General features: G+C 44.8%; 2 protein-coding genes across 7 annotated transcripts in view; one reads left to right on the forward strand and one right to left on the reverse strand.

Annotated features, from left to right (window-relative positions):
* The window catches only part of Atp8a1 (ATPase phospholipid transporting 8A1), a 215,914-nt gene extending 206,037 nt beyond the window's left edge, over window positions 1-9,877 (reverse strand). For all 4 annotated transcript variants that reach the window (XM_021654950.2, XM_021654952.2, XM_021654951.2 and 1 more), the window contains exon 1: window positions 9,745-9,877. In XM_021654950.2, coding sequence (XP_021510625.1) covers window positions 9,745-9,793 — 49 coding nt within the window. In that variant the 5' untranslated portion in view covers window positions 9,794-9,877. The remainder of the gene's footprint in view (window positions 1-9,744) is intronic.
* The window catches only part of LOC132653164 (uncharacterized), a 55,206-nt gene continuing 45,544 nt past the window's right edge, over window positions 9,080-18,741 (forward strand). For 2 of the 3 annotated variants that reach the window (XM_060380712.1, XM_060380713.1), the window contains exon 1: window positions 9,080-9,810. In XM_060380712.1, the coding sequence (XP_060236695.1) occupies window positions 9,220-9,810 (591 nt within the window). In that variant the 5' untranslated portion in view covers window positions 9,080-9,219. The remainder of the gene's footprint in view (window positions 9,811-18,741) is intronic. The other variant, XR_009590903.1, reaches the window with a different exon arrangement.

An 18,741-nucleotide genomic window follows, 5' to 3' on the forward strand; every position in this document is an offset into this window, starting at 1 on the left:
CAATTACAAACTCAACTCCTCCAGCTTGGAGTCAAAACACTGCTTGGACTCAACCCTGCACACTTCAGTTTGTTTGCTTTGTGTGAGCCAATCCTATACTCTACCTAAGCAGGTCTGACCCACTGAAGTGGTTCCCTGGCCAGAACAGAGGCTGGCTGTGGCTTTCTTAGCAGCGTCTGCCTGGACTCTATCACCTGACTGATCTGATACCATTACGCATGGTCCCAGAAAACTCAAGATCAGCCATCTTCAAAGACAGTGTGCACAAAACAATGAATAAAGGTTTAACTTAACACCGACACTTCTCTTTGCCAAATCAATTAGAGGTGTAAATAATCCATGAAGCCCAGTTCTACAGTCCTTCAGACCAACAAGGATGAAGGTGAAAAGTGCCTGGCATAAAAGCATGCGGTCAAAAGTTACATCCATTTCACATGTGTGTTATCAGTTAAATAAAAATGAATACGATGGTAAGGAAGATGCCTTTTGTCTATTAAATCTATTTTTAAAAAACCAAGAACAAAACTACAGGTTTTAAAAGACAGGATTCCACAATGGACTCACATCAAATCCTTAAACTGTCACAAGGGTCATATCCAAAACACTACTATTGACGCACTAACATAATGTAAGAGGTGTTAGCAGACACGAGTTGCCTCCTGTTATAATTCATTAGAATAAGTTGCAAGGAAGGAAGCTTGAAGGCTTGATCTCTATTCTATGCATGTAGTTTTTAATAAGTCTGAGCCACAGTTTTCACTATCAAGTTGTATATATTGGGACATTCAAGGCAATCTTAAGATGTGAGCACATGCTACAGGTTCTAAGCATCGTTCCATTGTGCTATAGAGCCGCCAGACATATCTACTGAGCATCTGAAGCAGGCTCCATCCAAACTGAGATGCATTATAAACACAATGTGCCCATCACACCTGTGGAACTTAGCACAAATCATCAGGGAAGCCGTCTGATGACAATTTTTATGTATCTATTTGTATAAAACATAACATGACGAAGTGATAGTATTTTGGGTATATTAGGTTAAAGCAAATATATGGGTATATGTCACGTATGTAGATAGTATGTATTATTAAATATATTACACATACCACTTACATTATTACATTTAATGTTTGAGTAAAAGTAAGTATATCATTAAAACTTAATTTATCTATTTCCTTTACATTTCTTTTAGGTTTATGAATGTTAAATTTTTATTCCAAATCAACTTCCATTTAACACCAATTACTTGGCCAACACTTGAATTAAAATAAGTAGCTGTGTATCGGGATTTTAATCCAGCAGCATGGCTACTCTGGCCCTCAGTACACACCTTTAATCCCAAACAAAGAAGGTAAAGTTTATTGGAAGAAGGAAGCAGTCATGTTTGAAAGTGATATCTAATTGAGAGGCAGACAAAGTGACACATCAAAGAAAGATCTGACAGGTAGAATATGCCCAACTTTCACAAGAAGAGAGAGGAAAAAGAAGTGACTTAAAGGAGAGCAGTCAGGGCAGAGGCAATTTTACCAGGACAGTTTTACAGAGACAGGTTGTAGAGAGAACAAGCCGATGAGACAGAGAATGAGAAGGAGCCAGAAGATTAGAACAGATTGCTAGAGTTAGTTTGAGGCCAAGCAGAACAAAAAGTCAGAAGCTAAGAGAAATCTGGAGAGGAGCTTGTGCCAGAACAGCTGAGTTGAACCAGCCAGCCAGAGTTCAGAAAGAACTAGAACGGGTGAGCTTATTCAGATGCTGAAAACATTCTAGGCCTAGTTTAGATTGTACGGAAGCTAGAAGCTTCCACAACTAGTCCTACATTAGCAGACAGAGGCAGTTAGCCTCAGAGACGACAATTAGTTCAGGCAAATAAAAGACGCATTTACACAGATGGTTTAACTGACAGTTGGTTTTTAAGTCAGTAGCTTATACTTCACAAGTGCTAATAGTTACAAAGAAAAACATAAAGTTTAAAACAAACAAACAAAAAAACCATTCACAGTGTCTACATACAATACAATACAACATAAAGCAAATGCACTTGTATAATTTATTGGGATAAGTACGGTTTGCTAAGAAAATGTTCCCCAGCACATGTCAGAAAAAAATCAAATGAATGTAGAGAAACCGAACATACACAGCTTAGAATAACAACTTTCTCAGTTTAAAATTATACCTTTAATGCAATCAATACCAATAAACACAACTCAGCATATTTTTTTTTTTTAGCTTGACTAAAGGTACATTCAAAATTTTGGGTGTGCAAATAAACATGAAAACAGTCAAAAAACTGTTGGAAGAAAGATCAACAAGAGTAAGACAGAAGAATGGACGTTTATTAAGTTGCTATAAAGGAATTAGACATTAGGTAATAAAACAGACTAACGTAGAGTGGTTGGGTCTGCCTTAGTTTACTCTCTACTTGGGTGATAAACACCATGACCCAAAGCAACTTGCAGTGGGAAGTGTGGATATGGCTGATAGGTTACAGTCCGTCTTCAGGAAAAGCCAGGGCAAGAGCTCAAGCAGGGAGCTGGAGGCAGAGGCTGAAACAGAAAGCATGGAGGCATGCTGCTTGCTGGCTTGCCCTTGATGCTCTTTTATACTACACAGGGTCACTGCCCAGGGATGGCACCACTCGAGGAAGGCTGACCCCCACCCCCGCCACCAATCATTAAGAAAGAAAATGTCCATGGACCTGTCTACTGGGAGATCTGGAAGAGGCATTTTCTCACTTGAGGTTCTCTCTTCCCGGATGATTCTAGTTTGTGTTGACAGAAAACTAACCAGCCAGGGGGGCTAAGGGAGGAAGAAAAAGATCAACTACAGAAAGATGTACCCCAAACCACAATGGGAAAACCAGACTATTAAATATTTGGCTAGTAGGCTGAATGGAGAGAAATATGAGGGAAAAAAAAAATCAGATCATGACCTGACATCACGCATGAAAGTGAACCCTCCCCAGAACTTAGAAATACGACCTTTTAAAATGAAACCTAGAAACACTGGAAGAAAAAAAAATCTTAGTTAAAAACTTGTCATCTTGAAATGAAAAGTGATAGCAAAGAAGAAATTTCAAGGGGAAAAATCTAGAAGACAATACCTCTTACAAGGTAACTTGTGGCTAGGGACCTGGCTCAGTCTGTAAAATGCTTGACCTCCATGTACAGGAACCTGAGTTTGACCCTAGAAGCCACGAGAAAGAGGCCAGGCTTGGTGGTGCACATGTGTAATCCCAAATCTTAAGAGATGGACACAGAAGGACCCCTGGATCCGTAGCCAGATAGTTCACCAGCCAGAGAGCCTATCCTCTGTGGAGAGTTCTAGACCAGTGAGAGACCCTGTCTCAAAACATCAAAGGGTGGGCGGCTGCTGAGAAACAACATCTGAACATGTCCTCTGACCTCCACATGTACCTGTACACATACAACACATAGAAAATTAACTCAGATGCATGCAAAACTACTACAAAGCTAACGCATCAGGAGAGAGTTCAAATCTTTCACCTACAAGAAGTTCTTAAAAGTCAAGTATCATGTTTTCTCCAACAGGTGGAACCTGTGGGGAAAAAGATGTAAAAAATAAGAAGGAGGTTAGGGGAGGGAAGAAGGAGGGACAGAGGGGTAGAAGAGAAAGGTCAGTGTGATCAAAGTGTGGTCTTGGCAAGCATGAGCATGCCACAACAGAGCTCTTTATTTTGTATAACTCTTATACATTAACAAAATAGAAAACAGTAATCTAAAATAAATTTTGTTACAGGAACACAAATCAACAACTCAGAAACAAATCAAATACTACACATGGTTGGTAATTCAATGAGGACCAGACTTACTGAGGTAACTTCCTCTGCTGCATATTTATCTGAATAACAATAACTAAAAAACAAACAAACACACACCACGGACTGATGCGAAGAGCCAGGGACACAGGCACTTCTGATTATTTCCAATGGAAGTCTAGAGTAAAATAACCCTTCCAGCAAATCTGAATTTTATATCAAAAGTTATTAAGACACACAAAGTTTTGCCCTAGATTGCCTAAGGAAATAATTCACAAAGGACACTATGGTGTGTAAAGATGCCTATTCAAGAGTTGTTTTACAAAAACAAAACAAATAAAAAATCACAAAAAAAACCTCAAATGGCCTAAACTTCTTAGTAAACTACATGCTAACCAAAATGCCAAACTCTAGAAAAATAGTACCAATTCTTGAATTCAACAAATATTGATCTCAAATATGTGTCAGTCATTGCTTTAGGAACTCATCTTTAAGTTTCACTCATTTACCACAGTTTTTGTCCCAGCTCCCAACTAGCTAGCCCACAGTGGACGCATAACACATGCTAGCCAAAGAATTATTTCAAGTTACTTCCCGTAGAGTCTATACAGGATAGAAGGTAAGCTGAAGGGGACACTCCTATGCAGCTCTGAGAATATCCTCACTCATGACACCCGGGAGACTTTTCTGACATGTGTCCTATAAGTAAGCCCAACAAACTGGCGGAGTGGAGCTGTTTGGGTCCATTAGTGCTCTCCTATCTAGGGTGATATATCACTGAACAAAACAGACAGAAATCCCTGCCCTTGGGATGCTTGCTAGCCAGATGGTAAGAACACAGAAAGGTTCATTTGTTGAGGAGTGAAGAATGAAAGCCAAAGCCAACAGCATCTCCACACTGACATGCATCCTAACAGGCTCCTCAGCAGAGATGCACACAGCAAATTCCTCACAGCCTTCACAAGCCTCTTCGGCCTGCGCAAACTTTCCTGGGCTCTTAACCAGGCACAGGCATCAAATTTCTATGTCTGTAAAGTGACGGAACGCAGGTGGATTCTATTCTATAGGCTAGACAACTGAATTCAGGCTACTGCACTTAGTATCCTTCAGAATTACACTAACTGAAATGACACACAGAGACTGGATCACCACACTCACTCCTGGTTATAGCAGGACTTGATGTGGCACTCCTTAGGATGCGGATATGGATCCACGGGTTCTTTCATTCACCCTTTACGTCCCAGTCCCCAATTAGCCATCACACAGCGGGTACCGAGCACGTGATGGTCAAAAGAACAAGGCAATTTAGTCATGTTTGGTCTAGAGAACTGAAACGGCCTCCTAAATGTGTCCTTTACAAGGACTTACCTTGTTCCTTTTGTTATCTTTTAAGTAAACCGAACAGGTTTTTCTATAGCATCGCAGACATTTAAAGTTGCCATTTGCTGAGAGAAAGAGGAAAGCCTAGAGGTTCTAAGTACATCACTTAGCATGTTTTACACAAGCGTGACTAGTCTAGTATTTTTGCTTTAGAACACTCAACAGAAAACAACAGAAGCCACTGGGGATGTCTGCTTTTTGTTGTTTTAAAGGATAGTTCCTCAGTTTTGGACAACATGATGCTGATTATTTTGTAAAGTATGGGCTCTAAAACTGTCTCTGCTTTCTTCAGGCAAGAGCCTTTGGCAGTCTGGGTACCAGGTTATGACTGAGCGTGTTGTTTGCCTAGTAGCCATTTTCCCTTTCTCGTTAGTAACACAACACTGAGTAATGTGCTCAGCTGGAAAACTCCATTTCCCAGCTTCTCCCACAAATGGGAGTGAATGCAAATGAGGCATTTGTCATTGTGTGCTACTTTCAGGAAAGTCTTTTATTCCCCTTCCATGGTTTTCTTTCATGAAACTCGTATAAGGTAGCTGATACCCAGCAACCCAGCAACAATGCTGCTGACTTCATGAAAGTCATGTGTTCAGGATGGTAAAGCAGAAAGGCCTAGGGAGCCAACATCTCGTAGGACTTCATGTGGCAGGCATGGTTGGCATCTACAATGGCTTTTCATAGAGAAAAATGGTATTCTATGTGAGCCACTGGCACTTCAGTCTGTGATCGTGAACACTGTGTTCAGACAGCCATTTGGTTTAGCTGGAATAGCAGTAAAGAAACCCAAAGTATTTGGCCTTCTGTGTTATGTATTCTTGCTCTCTGGAAAATATATCTACTATGAGTGCTTCAGTATTATCTCTGAACCGAAGCTGCTCAAGTTTGATTTATTTCCCTGTACCAGACTTCACCATTTCTAAGAATCTTTTAAACACGCCAATTTTGTTTGCTTTTTTTTTTTAAGACTATAGCCCAGGCTAGTCTAGAACTCACTATCTAGTCCAGGCTGACCTTGAATATACAGCCATCCTCTTGCCTCAGCCTCCTAAGTGTTTAGACTTCAGGTGTGAATGATCACACCCAACAAACATGGTCAACTTGGGTGTGTTATAATTATAAAATGTGAGTTATTCTCTTACCGTATGGAGACTCTTTGGCTGGTTTGATAGATTCCTCTCTACTAATCAGGCTCAAGACTGTGAGGAAGAGCTCCTCAGAATGTACTTCTTCTGCATTAGAACATCAGTAGACACACGAGCCCCAGCCTACCCGTGTGTCCCAGTCTCTTCAGGATTCTGCCCCAAAAGCTGCATTTTCATCCACTGGGAGCTCATAAACATGAATATTAGAACAAACAAACAAAAAACTTATTGAGAACTCTCTCTTCAAAAACAAAAATCATATATATATATGTTTCTGTATATCTGTCTGTCTGTCTCCTGCCCTTCACTCACTGTAGATTTCACCCTCCATGCTCCTGTAACACCCCAGATTCCCCTGCCTTGAGGCTTCCTCCCTGGCTGTCTCGTCTACCTGAAACATTCTCTCCCCAGCTCTACAGCAGACTCCTCTACTGTCTTCCTGCCACCTTGACAAGGAAGGCTAGCCCACCCAACCCCCTTAGTACTCAAGTCCATTCACTCTAGGCATCAGGCCTTGGCTGTTTTTCCAACAAGTCTTGCCAAATAACAATCTGTTTCAGTTTGTTGTGTTCCTTCTTCTTTAGGATGTGCACCCTGATTTAGCCCTAGGAACTAGATGGGCTCTTACAGGAACTGGACAGATATCTGCTGAATGACTGAGTTACTTAATCCAAACTGGTTCTCTTTCCCTATTTTCTTTGCTCTACTCCATGGCCAATCATCCATAGCACCTGACCCACCAGAGCCCTTCAACATGCTTCTTGACTGTTGTAACATGTTTCTTCCGGGAATGCTACTTTGTTATAAGAATTTGGCTCCACTGTGACTGGGAGGCCAGTCAGTGACTGTGTTTCAGTGTCATGCTCAAATGAGAAACTGGGTTAGGAAAACTCTTAAGAGCGTGTCCAAATATTCAGTTCTATATCCAAGTGACTCACTTGGCATTCAGAATGCTCTGATCCAGCAGGATTCCACCTGTCCAAACTCACACCCTCCTCCTTCCAGGTTTCCCTCAGCCTGTAGCCACATTCCTGAAGTCTAATGTAAGCCATGCTCATTTTAACCACTTCTTTCAAGCCATTGCAGTCACTTTCCCCACTGCCCAGTTCTCAAACAGATGCCAATGCCCTTTAGGGACTGCTATTTGCAGGCTAGCAGCATGCGGCCCGCCCTCGAGCCTGTCATAATGCAACTGTTCTAGCACGACCCTGGACCTCCCAAATCAGAATCCACATTTAACAAGACCCTTGTGAGTCTCCACATCCAAAGCTGTCACTACAAGAGGGCTCTGCAGTCATACCTACTCACTGCCCATTAATAAGCAAAGACTAAAGCCCTACACTTCCCCAAGACCTATGCCGCCCACAGCGAGTACCATGTTCCATTAACAACCTACCCACTATGATAATTTACTGCCTACCTTTGTCTTTTCTTTACAGCTTGGTTGTAAACAACTTACAAGAGCAGTTGTGCATCTGTTCAACCTGCGTTCAGGGAACAGAAATCCACTCGAGTCACTCCAAGGGAGGGGAAATGGTTTAACCCTACCCAAAAATTCAGAATAAAATACTAAGAAAGGAGGATGAAGGTCTGGCCTCCATGCTAGACCTTGCCTCCATTCTCTGCTCCTTATCTGGTTTCTGCTGCCTATTTAGGTATTATTTCCAGGGCAAGCCCATTCAGCGCTGCCCCTTTGCTTCCATTTTCATTCTGCCTCTAACCTTCGTTTTTCCAGAAGTGACATGATAGCACAGGGGATCATTTTTTTTTTTTTCTAAACAGCAAGATTATGAGCTTGTGCATCACTTAGGGGTTGGCTGCCCTTGAGTCAGGAGCCCATCTTGTTCCCATCAGCTGAAGCCAAGAGGACTGCAGTTTAGACTAAGGCCCTCACTAGCAAGCAGGGACTGTCAAGAGATTATTCCCTAAGAGAGGAACCTATGGGAGGCCAATCAACAAGCCACACCTCCAGCTCGCAGTCCCAGAGATATAATCAACTGGCATACAATAAAGTGAAATCAACCAATACAGAGAGAAGGGTCATTCACCATGCAGCACGATGACCCTGTCATGGATGGATGCATGGAACTACACAGACTCAGTAAGCAGCCGGGCGCTTGCATTTTTCAGAGCTCCTGATACAAGTAAGTGTCCCACTGAGCTAGCTGTTTGACCTTGGTCAACTCATTAGGCCATTCTGGGCCAGGTTTCCTCAACCATCGCGCTCCACTTTCAACAGGCTCCACAAGTGTTGCAAGATCCCATAGGGCAATTGTGAAAGTGCTTTGTACAATACAGGTGCCAATCAAAAGCAATGGCTGCAGCCTCCTATTGGCCCCAGACACTTCATTATCATCTATCTCACTATCAAGGTTAGGGTTGGGGGTGGGGGATAGCAATGAGACTAATTCTCAAAATCACGCTATCCCACCTCTTACATCGATCAGGCGCAGAGGTACCCAGAGTGGAAAAAGAAACAAAAGAAAGAAAATCACGGTTTATTGTCCTAGAAAAACAAGGACTGTTTACTGAATGCCTGCCACACGCCAGACAGGAGGCAGGGGGCTTCTCAGTCAGGAGACAAGCTTCCAGCCTTTGCCAAGGCGCCCTTGCCCATCACCTAGGGCATCTGTTGCACACTTCCTACAAGTGGAACCACTCAACAGCTGGTCCTGGGTGGAGCAAAGAAAGCCACACACACACACACACACACACGCACCTTACTCAAATCAGCTCAGCCGGCCAAAGTGCAGGTTTCGGGCAACAAGAAAAACAAAAATGAAACCCCCACGTAGAGCCTGGTGAGCCACAGGGGGCAGACGTGCAGAGACCGGAACGCAGGCGTGTATCCTTCGAGCACCCAAACCCAATTAAGGTTCCTCCAGCCCACAGAGTCTGGGAACTGTGGATCAAAGAATCATGAAGCCTGGGAATGGCAAACCGGCTCTTCGGGGAGCCGTGATGTCCGGAGAAGCAGACGGTGGGCGCTGGAGGCCTGGCCCAGTGTGTTGGGGAATCTATTCCAGGGGACCGGGGAAGCTGATCGGGAACAGTAGAATTGCAAAGATTGCGCGCTATTGGCGAGGGAGGAGCGCGGGGCGAGCGCAAAAGGAGGCGAAGACTCAACAGTCGCCTTGCAGTGGAAAGGAAACCTTGGGGCTCCCGCCAGCACACAAATTCCGAGGTTTGGGATTCTGGAAAGCGTTTGCCAGCGCACTGAAGGCAGAGCTGGCGGAAGGGTCCACTGGGGATCAGGGGCGACAACCAGATCACTGGGGCGGGGGGAGGAAGGGGAGCTGCGGGGGAAGATGGGACGAGATGTCTCTTCCCGGATACACACACACACACACACACACACACACACACACACATCGGATCCCACGCTGCTTGCACCTGCCCCCACGCGCGCTGGGCACACAGCCTCCTGCTGCGGCGATCACTCACCTTCGGCGCGAGAGCGGATCTCGGACACGGTCCTCCGCATGGTGGGCATCTCGACGGCCCCTGCAGGTGGGTCTCGGGCGGGGAGCCTGCACCTGTCACGGCGCCGCGCGGGCGGGAGGACTGGCTGCGCCGCGCCGAGGGCTCAGCTGCCGCGGGACCGCGCCTCCCACCCAGGGTAGCGTCGCCACCGGCAGCCGCCAGGGCACTCCAGCGGGAGGGGGAAGGCGGCGAAGCAGAGGCGACCGCAGAGCCGCCTCAGTCTCCCCGCAGCGGCGGAGGGGAGGGCTCGAGGGGCGGAGCCGGGGGCGGTGCCGGGGTCGGGGTCTGCCGGGAGCGCGCTCACTCGCTGTTCTCCTGGAACGGGGGCGGGGACAGGCGCGCCGGGCCTCCGGGCCCTGCCCAGTCCGGACCGTACCATCCACGGGGAGGGGACGTCGATCTACCCTTCTCGGCCTTTCGGCCCACCTCGGCCCACCTCAGCCCTCCTTAGGGTCAGTACAAGTGTCCCAAGTCTTAATGAGAGAGGAAGAGCTACCCTAGTTTCTGAAAGCTCCATCGACCCTCTGTGCCGCAATGCAATGGAACCGCCCGTCCTTAGCGCCCGGGTGCTGGGTTCGGTGTGGGCAAGCTGAGTCTAGGGATCTGAGAGCGTGTGGGTGACGTCTGTGCTGGTGTGGGAGACACTGCGATCGCCGCCTGGGTGGAATCCTAGCCGATCTTAACTCCCAGCCTGACTCCTGGCCTGAGCTGCACTTGATCCGTCGCTAGTAGCAGGCTGTGAGACCTCAAGCTGTGAGAGCCGCTCCTCTTCTTGTCGTTGAAGCTTAAAGCCACGCAACCCCCGTGGGTTTGAACCCCCACTTCCCACCAGTTCCGAAACTGCAGCCAAGCCAACTGTTGACTGCGTGGTTAACCAAGCAATTCTGTTGTTTGTGGTTTCTGTTCCAGAAAGTTCAATTCAGTAGTTTATTCTCAAAGCCTATTGGGGAGTTGGTATAAAATCCATACAAATTTTAATTACTAGTCCTTATATCAAAGACAGGAGGTCGACTTCAGTACCTTTTATTTTGTGTAGTAAAACCCATTCTAAAAAGTCGAAATAAATGCAGTGTTAATTTGTTTCCGATTTCACCCGAGAGATAGGATGAGGGAAGCTTTGTGTCTCGGAAGCTCCTGAGCTGGGAAGGAAGAAAAAATAACCAGGTAAAAGCAACTGGCTTCTTCCCTTTTCGTGTATTGTTCTTCCGGGCACTTAGTGGGGAGAAAAAGGGCTTCATAGCAAAGCTTTTCATTTGTGTTCCTTTCAGACCCGGAAGGGAGTGAGTTTAACCAGAGAGGGGGGTAATTCTAACTGGAGCATAAGGAAAAAAGATAGATAAATAAATAAATAAACAAACAAATAAGCATCTTCTCTCCATTTGTGGTACTTCCTCTACTTCCGGACAGCTCACACTAATCAGAGCTCTGCCTCACATTAATACCCAGGAGATCAATACATATGTATGAGGATCAATTCATATGTATGCCTTCCTCATCTCTTATTCTGAGGCCGGGATCAGAACAAAGAAAACATTTTTTTTCCAGTGTTCTTAGAAGCTTTCAGGTTAGAACAGACTCAAATGAAAATATGTCTGTGCTTGTGATGGACATAAAGTAAAACTACAGTCTGTGGAGAGAAAAAAAACGAATACAGCCTTATCAAGACTGTCATCTCTGGCCAGTTTTGCTCCGAAGCTCCACAATCTCCTGAGGGAAAATTGGGCTTCCTCTTGATTGATATAAATGAATCTGAAACAAAGTAAATGACTAAGAGCAGGAGGAAAAATGAAATCAGCTTTAAAAGTAAGCCAACAAACAGAGGGTAAGTAGTGGTTTTTAAATTAACATTTTGAAGGAGATTTTTATGAAGCCATTGCATAGCAAAATGATCCGTTTGATTCATGAGCGATCTCCTTTTTGGTTGATATGAGCTCTTCAATGAGGTTCACTTTTGCTTATTGATAATAACTATTTATACAGAGTTCTGAGGTTACCTGTTTTCTACAGAGCCATTTGATATGTGTGTATTAGCCAAGTTGACAGCCTAGGTCATTCGTACAGGAAATGAAAACAGTTTCTCATACAGACAAGACAGCAAAGATGTGGGCCGTGGGTTCCCCTGGCTCTTTCCCACATGTTCCTTTCACAGAATCTGTATCAGCAAGAGTATCCTAACTTCCTCATTTCTGAAAATCTGCTCCTTCGTGATTGCTAGAAAGTCATCCTTTTTTTTTTTTTTTTTTTTATGGTTCAGAACTGTAAATCGAGGTCGAGAATTGCACTAATCTGTATCTGCTTGGTTTCAGAGTTTGGGGATCTTCTCACCTTCCTTAGTGTGAGATACGAATCCTGCTGGTCCCTGGCAGGGAACTCTGGTTCTAGCAATGTGACCTTGTTATAGAATCTGCAGTTGAACTCAGATGTCAGCATGTCATTTGAAGACTTTCAGGTCCTGTCACTACCTTGCCTGCTGACGGGCTTAGAAGAAAGCAGGTTATTAAAGGACAGCTGCCCTTCGGATCGCTTTTCATTATTGGGCAGAAAATATATATTAAATGCAATGTTAGGACCTGGGCAAGAGTGCCAGGCTTTGAAGGCACTTGGGGAAAGCCAGCTAGCAATGCAAGATGTCCGACACCTCATTCCGGCAGACAGGAGGCAACAAATACAGACTCTGAGAGAAGGGAAGATTTCAGGATCAGGAATGACCAACGTTTTTTTGAGCTAGGGCTTGAGTAAGGCCTAAGTTGATAGAAATGACGGAGAGACCTGCTGTCAAGTAAGACCTTAACTCTATGATAAGTAGTCAAGCAAAGAGATTGTCTAGAGAAGGAGATGGTTAAAGTGACAGACCAGAGCATTTGCTAACAAGCAAATCTGTCTATAACAAAGCTGCTCATTGAGAACGCATAGCAAACAGGTTACCGAGTCTTAAATGCCAGTCTAAGGACAACTTTTTAAAAACTTTTTATTGATTTATTTTTGTCAATTTCACATCACTCGCCCCGGTCCCACTCATCTCTCCATCGCCCTCATGTCTGCCCTTCACACCTTCATTCTCCCCTCAAAATAAAATACACACAAATATCATCATCAACAACAACAAAAAGCATAAAAAATACCTCGTCACGAAAGCTATAATATGTGTCCTACAGTACAACCTTCTGTTCACACGTTTTCACTTGCCAGTATTCATTGCAAAGAGTCATTGGTCAGGTTGGAGGTCTTTGGCTTCTGTTAGACCATCAATATTGGATACTCACCAGACTCCTCCTGCTTATCCTTTTGCTGCCCCGTGTCGTGGAGATCCTGCAGCTTTGGAACAGCAGGTCTGGCTTTTTCACATGACCCAACTATTTGCAGATGATATGGGTTTTTGGGGTGGGCCAATTCAGAGCTTTGATTCTGGGCCTGGGTGGTTGCTGAGGTGGTCAGCCTCCTGGCTCTCCCTTATCTGCACCACCAGGGTGAGCTCTCCTGCACTGCTCCAGCTAGGCCACCCAATGCCACTATTGGGAGGAGGCAGGGTCAGCTTTCCTGTGCTTATGCCCTCTGGACAGCTTACCGAAATAGCACCCACACCTCTAGAACCAGCTCCACTGTGTGCCAGAGCCTGCCGGCAGAGTCGAACAGTACCCGAGTGGGGAGTGAGGATTAAAATAATTAAATCACACTACACGTGGGATCCGATCGAGAGATAGAGAGGGTTGTCAGTAAGACGGCGTGGGTTTATTCCACGATTCGTTTTTTTTATAGGCAAAGAAAAACAAGTCACATCAATACAAAAAGAAAAGTTTGTGGAACTGCCAAACTTCTTTTCTAAAACTGCTTCCCTATAGCAGATATAGCCCAAGGTCACACAAACAAGCTTTAAGGAACTTGGAACAAGTTTTAAGGAACTTGTCGAAACTTCCTCCTTTCTCTGTCTCAAGGTGAAGGCCAGGGTGAAAACATGCTTTTTCAATAAATTACAAAGCAGCTTGACAAACAAACAGCTCTCCACAACTGTGCTGTCCAGTCAAGGTGCGAGGGCCCATGTTCCCAAGTGCTGCAATCTGTAAGAAGCTGGAAAGCTGTCCTGCTCTCACACCCCTGGGTTGGCTCACCTGAGTCTTTGTCATCTGGGCCAGCTCCACAGTGTTGCCCAAGTGAGGTACAAGGCCTGCTCTTCTAAGTGCTACAGCTTGTGAGGGGGCAGGGCCAGCTCACCCACTCTCATGACTTCTGGGTCAGCTCTCCTTACTGTCTCAAATGGCAAGAGGTGAGGGGGCAGAGGGCATCTCCTCATGTCCAGGGCACCCCACGGCAGACCAGTTGTGGGATCATCTCTCCTTCATCCATGCCCTTGGTGTTGGCTCATCTGCACCCCTGTCACAAGGGTCAGCTCTACTGTGCTGCTCAGATGAGGTGCAGTGCTCCCTCCCCAGCAAGTGAGGGGCAGGGCCAGTTCTCCTGCTCATGACGCTGAGGGCTGTAGCAACTCTCCTGACTGCCAAAGGTGATGAGGGGTAAAAGTGGAGGAAGGCACCACACCCACACCAGTTCAGGGCAGATGAGTGGCAGGACCAGCTCTCCCGAGTCTTGTCACTGGTGGGGGCCAGGGATAGTTCTCCCAAGCTCATGACCTTGTGGGTAGCTTTCCTGACTGCTGGAGGTGTTGAGGGCCAGGAGAGGGGGCATCACTTCTGTGCCTGTGCCACCCCACGGTAAGTGGTTGATGGGGCCAGCTCACCCACACTCCTGCCACCAGGGACATTCCCATGTTCTGTAGTGGTAATATGAGCCATGGACATCAACATCTACAAATGCTGTGATATCGGCACGGACTCAGACATGGCCTTCAGTGGCAGCTCAGGCTGGGTGGGCCCTCACAGTGGCCACAGGTGACAGAGTTTGCCACTCACAGCAGGATATTCCTTTCTATCCTGAAGTCTTCCATGCCATCTCTCTTTATAATGCTCCACTTCCCTTTTCCTCCCATCTGACCATCACATACTCACTCACACACTGTGGTGGCTCCCACTGCAGGCTGGCCAGGCAGCTGGTGGGCACCTGGGTGACACTTCCACTTGTGCATATGGCAAAGCTGGTGTCTATGGCACTCTTGTTCTGTGTGCTGGAAGGCAGATCTGTGGATGGCAGGTCTGTGGATGGCATGGCAGGTCACAGATCTCTGTCTTCCTTCTCCCATGCTGCCTTTCCTGGATTGGATTTAATCTGATTTCTGTGAGCCCTAGGCATAAGACAGCTTTGGCCATCAAGCTAGGATGAACCAAGGACTGCCATTTGCTCTATCCCTGAGTGACATAAGAAGACCACCACCAAGGTCTAAAGACACACCTTTATTCCCTTCCTCATGAGCCTTCTAAATTAATGGGTTAGGGACTCCCACTGTGCCCACCCCTAGTCATCTTATGATATTGTCCCCTAGCTTTCCCTCCACTTTACCAACTAAGTTGTGCTCCAAGATCATGGATGTTAATCACTTTCTCCATAACTGCCTCAGAGGAGATAATAGAAAACTCTTCCATTAAATTTTCTTTTGATTAAGATGGTTTGTATCATTGTGTAACTGAACCCCAAAGTGATGCTAATATACCCACCTACCCACTCTGTCCTGTTACTCCAGCAGGACATAGACCCTGTAGAACTTGGTTAGCACAAGGAATCTGCTTTATTTAACTTCAGACAAATAAAGAGTGACTGTCAAGTAAGAAGATAGTTGCCCCCAAAGTTTATAGGTTTGGACTATAATTCCCAGTGTAATTGTACTAGGGAGTTAAAGCTTAATAAGAAAACATCAGAAACGAGGGCTGTGCCCTCCTAGGTGGATTAATAACATGGTGTTATTGTGGGAGTGGGAAAAGTGAATTGGCCACTTTGTGTTCTCATATGGCGTCTTGTCCTTTTACCTTCTGCCGTGTTGCAACAGAGCAGAGCGCTGTCATCAGATGTCACTGCCTTGATGCTAGATTTCCCAACTACTAGAGATGTTAGTAACCAATCTCTGTCCTTTATTAATCACCCAGTCTAGGATCTTCTCTTACAGCGTGGATAATAGACTTTCAGAACATCAGAAAAGAAGAAAGAAAGAAAGAAAGAAAGAAAGAAAGAAAGAAAGAAAGAAAGAAAGAAGGAAGGAAGGAAGGAAGGAAGGAAAGAAAGAAAGAAAGAAAGAAAGAAAGAAAGAAAGAAAGAAAGAAAGAAAGAAAGAAAGAAAGAAAGAGGAGAAAGCCATTACTGGGACTAAGAACTTTCTGTGCAGAGACAGCGACAAAGAACAGTCTTTATAGCAGATGATGTAATGAAACTGAACCATTGCCTCATACCATATGCCCAAACTCATTCTAAATTGATTCGAGCTCAAGTGTAAAAGTTGCATCAACTATAAAACTCTTAGAAGAAAAAAATGGGAATGTGCGGGGTAGTTTTATGTCAACTTGACACAAGCTAAAGCAATCTGAGAGGAGGGAATCTCAGTTAAGAAAACGCCTCCAGAAGATCAGGTTGTAGGCAGGCCTGAAAGGTATTCTCTTACATAGTGATTGAGGGGGGAGGGCCCAGCCCATTGTGGGTGGTGTCATCCCTGGGATGGTGGTACAGACTTCATTGCAGATATACATTGTGGGGCTGCCTAGCTTCTGATTGTGTAAGCCAGCCTAACACACACACGCACGCGCACACATACACGCTTCTTCTCTGTGGAGCTGCCTAATACAATGGGCTTTAGTATGTGCAAATTTACAGCACACACTTTGTTTCTGTTATATGTTGTGGCCTATACTTTAGAAAGAGAGAGATGTTTGATATACAAAAGAGTAACCAACCATGGAAGGAAATACAATCGCAATTTATTTCCTTGGTTTTGGTCAGAAAAAAATGACATTGGAAGTGAAAAGAAACTTTCAAAAACAAAACTAAACAAACTTCTCCCTCTCGTCATGTCACATTAAGCACTATTTCTTGGAGAAAAAGCAGCAGTGACAAGGTTAAAAAGCATCAAGGAGCAGAGGACCCTTAGGATTTTCATTAAGGGTTAATTAAGCCCCACAGAAAATGAGATATGCATGCTTATCACATTTAATTTTGCAATTACACACCTTTCACTTCAGAAAGAATGCCAGATCTAACTAAAGACAGTGTTCTGATGAAATGAAATAAGCCACAGCTTTCAAATCTGAAACCTTTGCCAATTGTGTTTGGGCCTTTTGGATGACACATCCCTTTGCCCAGAGGTTCATAATTTATTGCAGTGTTTAATAGATTTATTGGAAAATCATAATGTTATTTTCCTCTCACCTTAAAAATCCCCAAGAAGAACACTTGCTGGAAAGAGGGACCATTCATCAATGTGGATTGTTGTTGACTCCAAACTCCAAGGAAACTCACTAAATTGAGATGAGTTGGTACTTGATCCAGAATTAAATGTAGGTGTTTGCTGCAAAGAAAAGAAGCCAGAGAGAGGGGCAACAGCTTGAAGAGATAGCATAAAGGATAGCATGAAGTCTGTGGAAGCTAGAGGTGCTGGTGACAGAAGCAAGACCTGGTGTCACATGTGGGAACAGTGCCCTGTGTGCCCACTGCCAATGGCAGCTTTCCCTGTCTGTGTTCTGGGTGGCTTGCGTTTCGCTTATACTCTGGAAGTCTGACCTTCCTCAGCAACATTGAAACAGGTCCTGTTTCTGAATCCGAAGATTCCCACTGCAGCCCGCACGTTGGCTGCAAACTCGCACATTTTCTGATAGAAGCAGCTGGCTGGCAAAAAAAATCCCTCAGTTATCCAGGCTTTCGGCTAGTTTTATGCCTAACCGGAACCTCTTCTGGCGTCTTCTGGTTTGTTATTGATCGGAAAGTGACTGTGACAAAAGTTAAAGGAAGCCTGTAGGTTTGCGAACACAGGAGATAGGGCTCAATGGCAGAGCACTTACTGAGCGTGTGCATAAGACACTGGGTTTTAGTACCTAGGAAGGATGGAAGAAGAAAGTAAGGAAAGAAGGAAGCAAAGAAAGAAAGACAATTGTTCTGTTGCTGACGATTAGACCCAGGACTTCCTACATACTAGGTAAGTGGGGTAGGCACTGCCAACTCACACCTTTTTCAGACAAGTTCACAGAAACCAAACTATGGAGGACCAGCCACACAAACCAGATTAAATACATTTATAATCCCAGTCCTTCGGAGGCTGAGGTAAGAGTGACACAGGATTGAAACCAACCTGGGACCCTCTCTCATAAAACCAACTTAATTAATTTCTTAGTTCATTAATTGATTTTGGTGGTAATAGAATCTAGAACATGGGTCAGAGGTGAAGAGACCAGGGGAGAGGTGATGGGGAGTGTTTACCCATCAGAAGAAATGGTAATAAAAACTAAGCTTGAATGAACCATGAGGCTCCTTTCGTGATAATTCTTCTGGGACTTGGGAGCATAAAGGATAAAGTTCCAGTCTGTAGAAAAAGCAAACTATCTTCCCCTTCTGGTTATAGCTACAAGGCCGAGTATAGATAGAGTTACATTTGAACTGCCTGATAGTGGGTTAGTTCTCACTGAATCAGAAATTCTTACATTGAAGGAATGGAGATCACCTTTCTTACATCCTTTGAAAAATAATAATATGCATTTGAGCATATGCTTAACTATTCAAAAGCTTCATTTACCTTCTAATGTTATTTATAGTTTTAAAGAATGGCTAATCTGGAAGCCTGGTTAATATCAGACCTGATTTAAGAGAATAAGAAAACCTGAGCTGGAAAGCCCGAGTTGCAATTCTAGCCCTTTGGACATGTTTCACCCTCGGGGTGTCACGGAAAGCCCTTCCTGGACCTCCAGTTTTCCCAGCATGGTAATATGCAGGCTCTGTGTGCAGACGGGTAGGCTGTGATTCTGGTTTGACTACTTCCCTACTCTTCTCAGTTTGGGAACGTTCACAACTTCCCTCTGCCGTGTGTAAGTGGGAGAT

Source organism: Meriones unguiculatus, chromosome 3, assembly GCF_030254825.1.
Source record: "Meriones unguiculatus strain TT.TT164.6M chromosome 3, Bangor_MerUng_6.1, whole genome shotgun sequence".
NCBI classification, from domain to species: Eukaryota; Metazoa; Chordata; class Mammalia; order Rodentia; family Muridae; genus Meriones; species Meriones unguiculatus.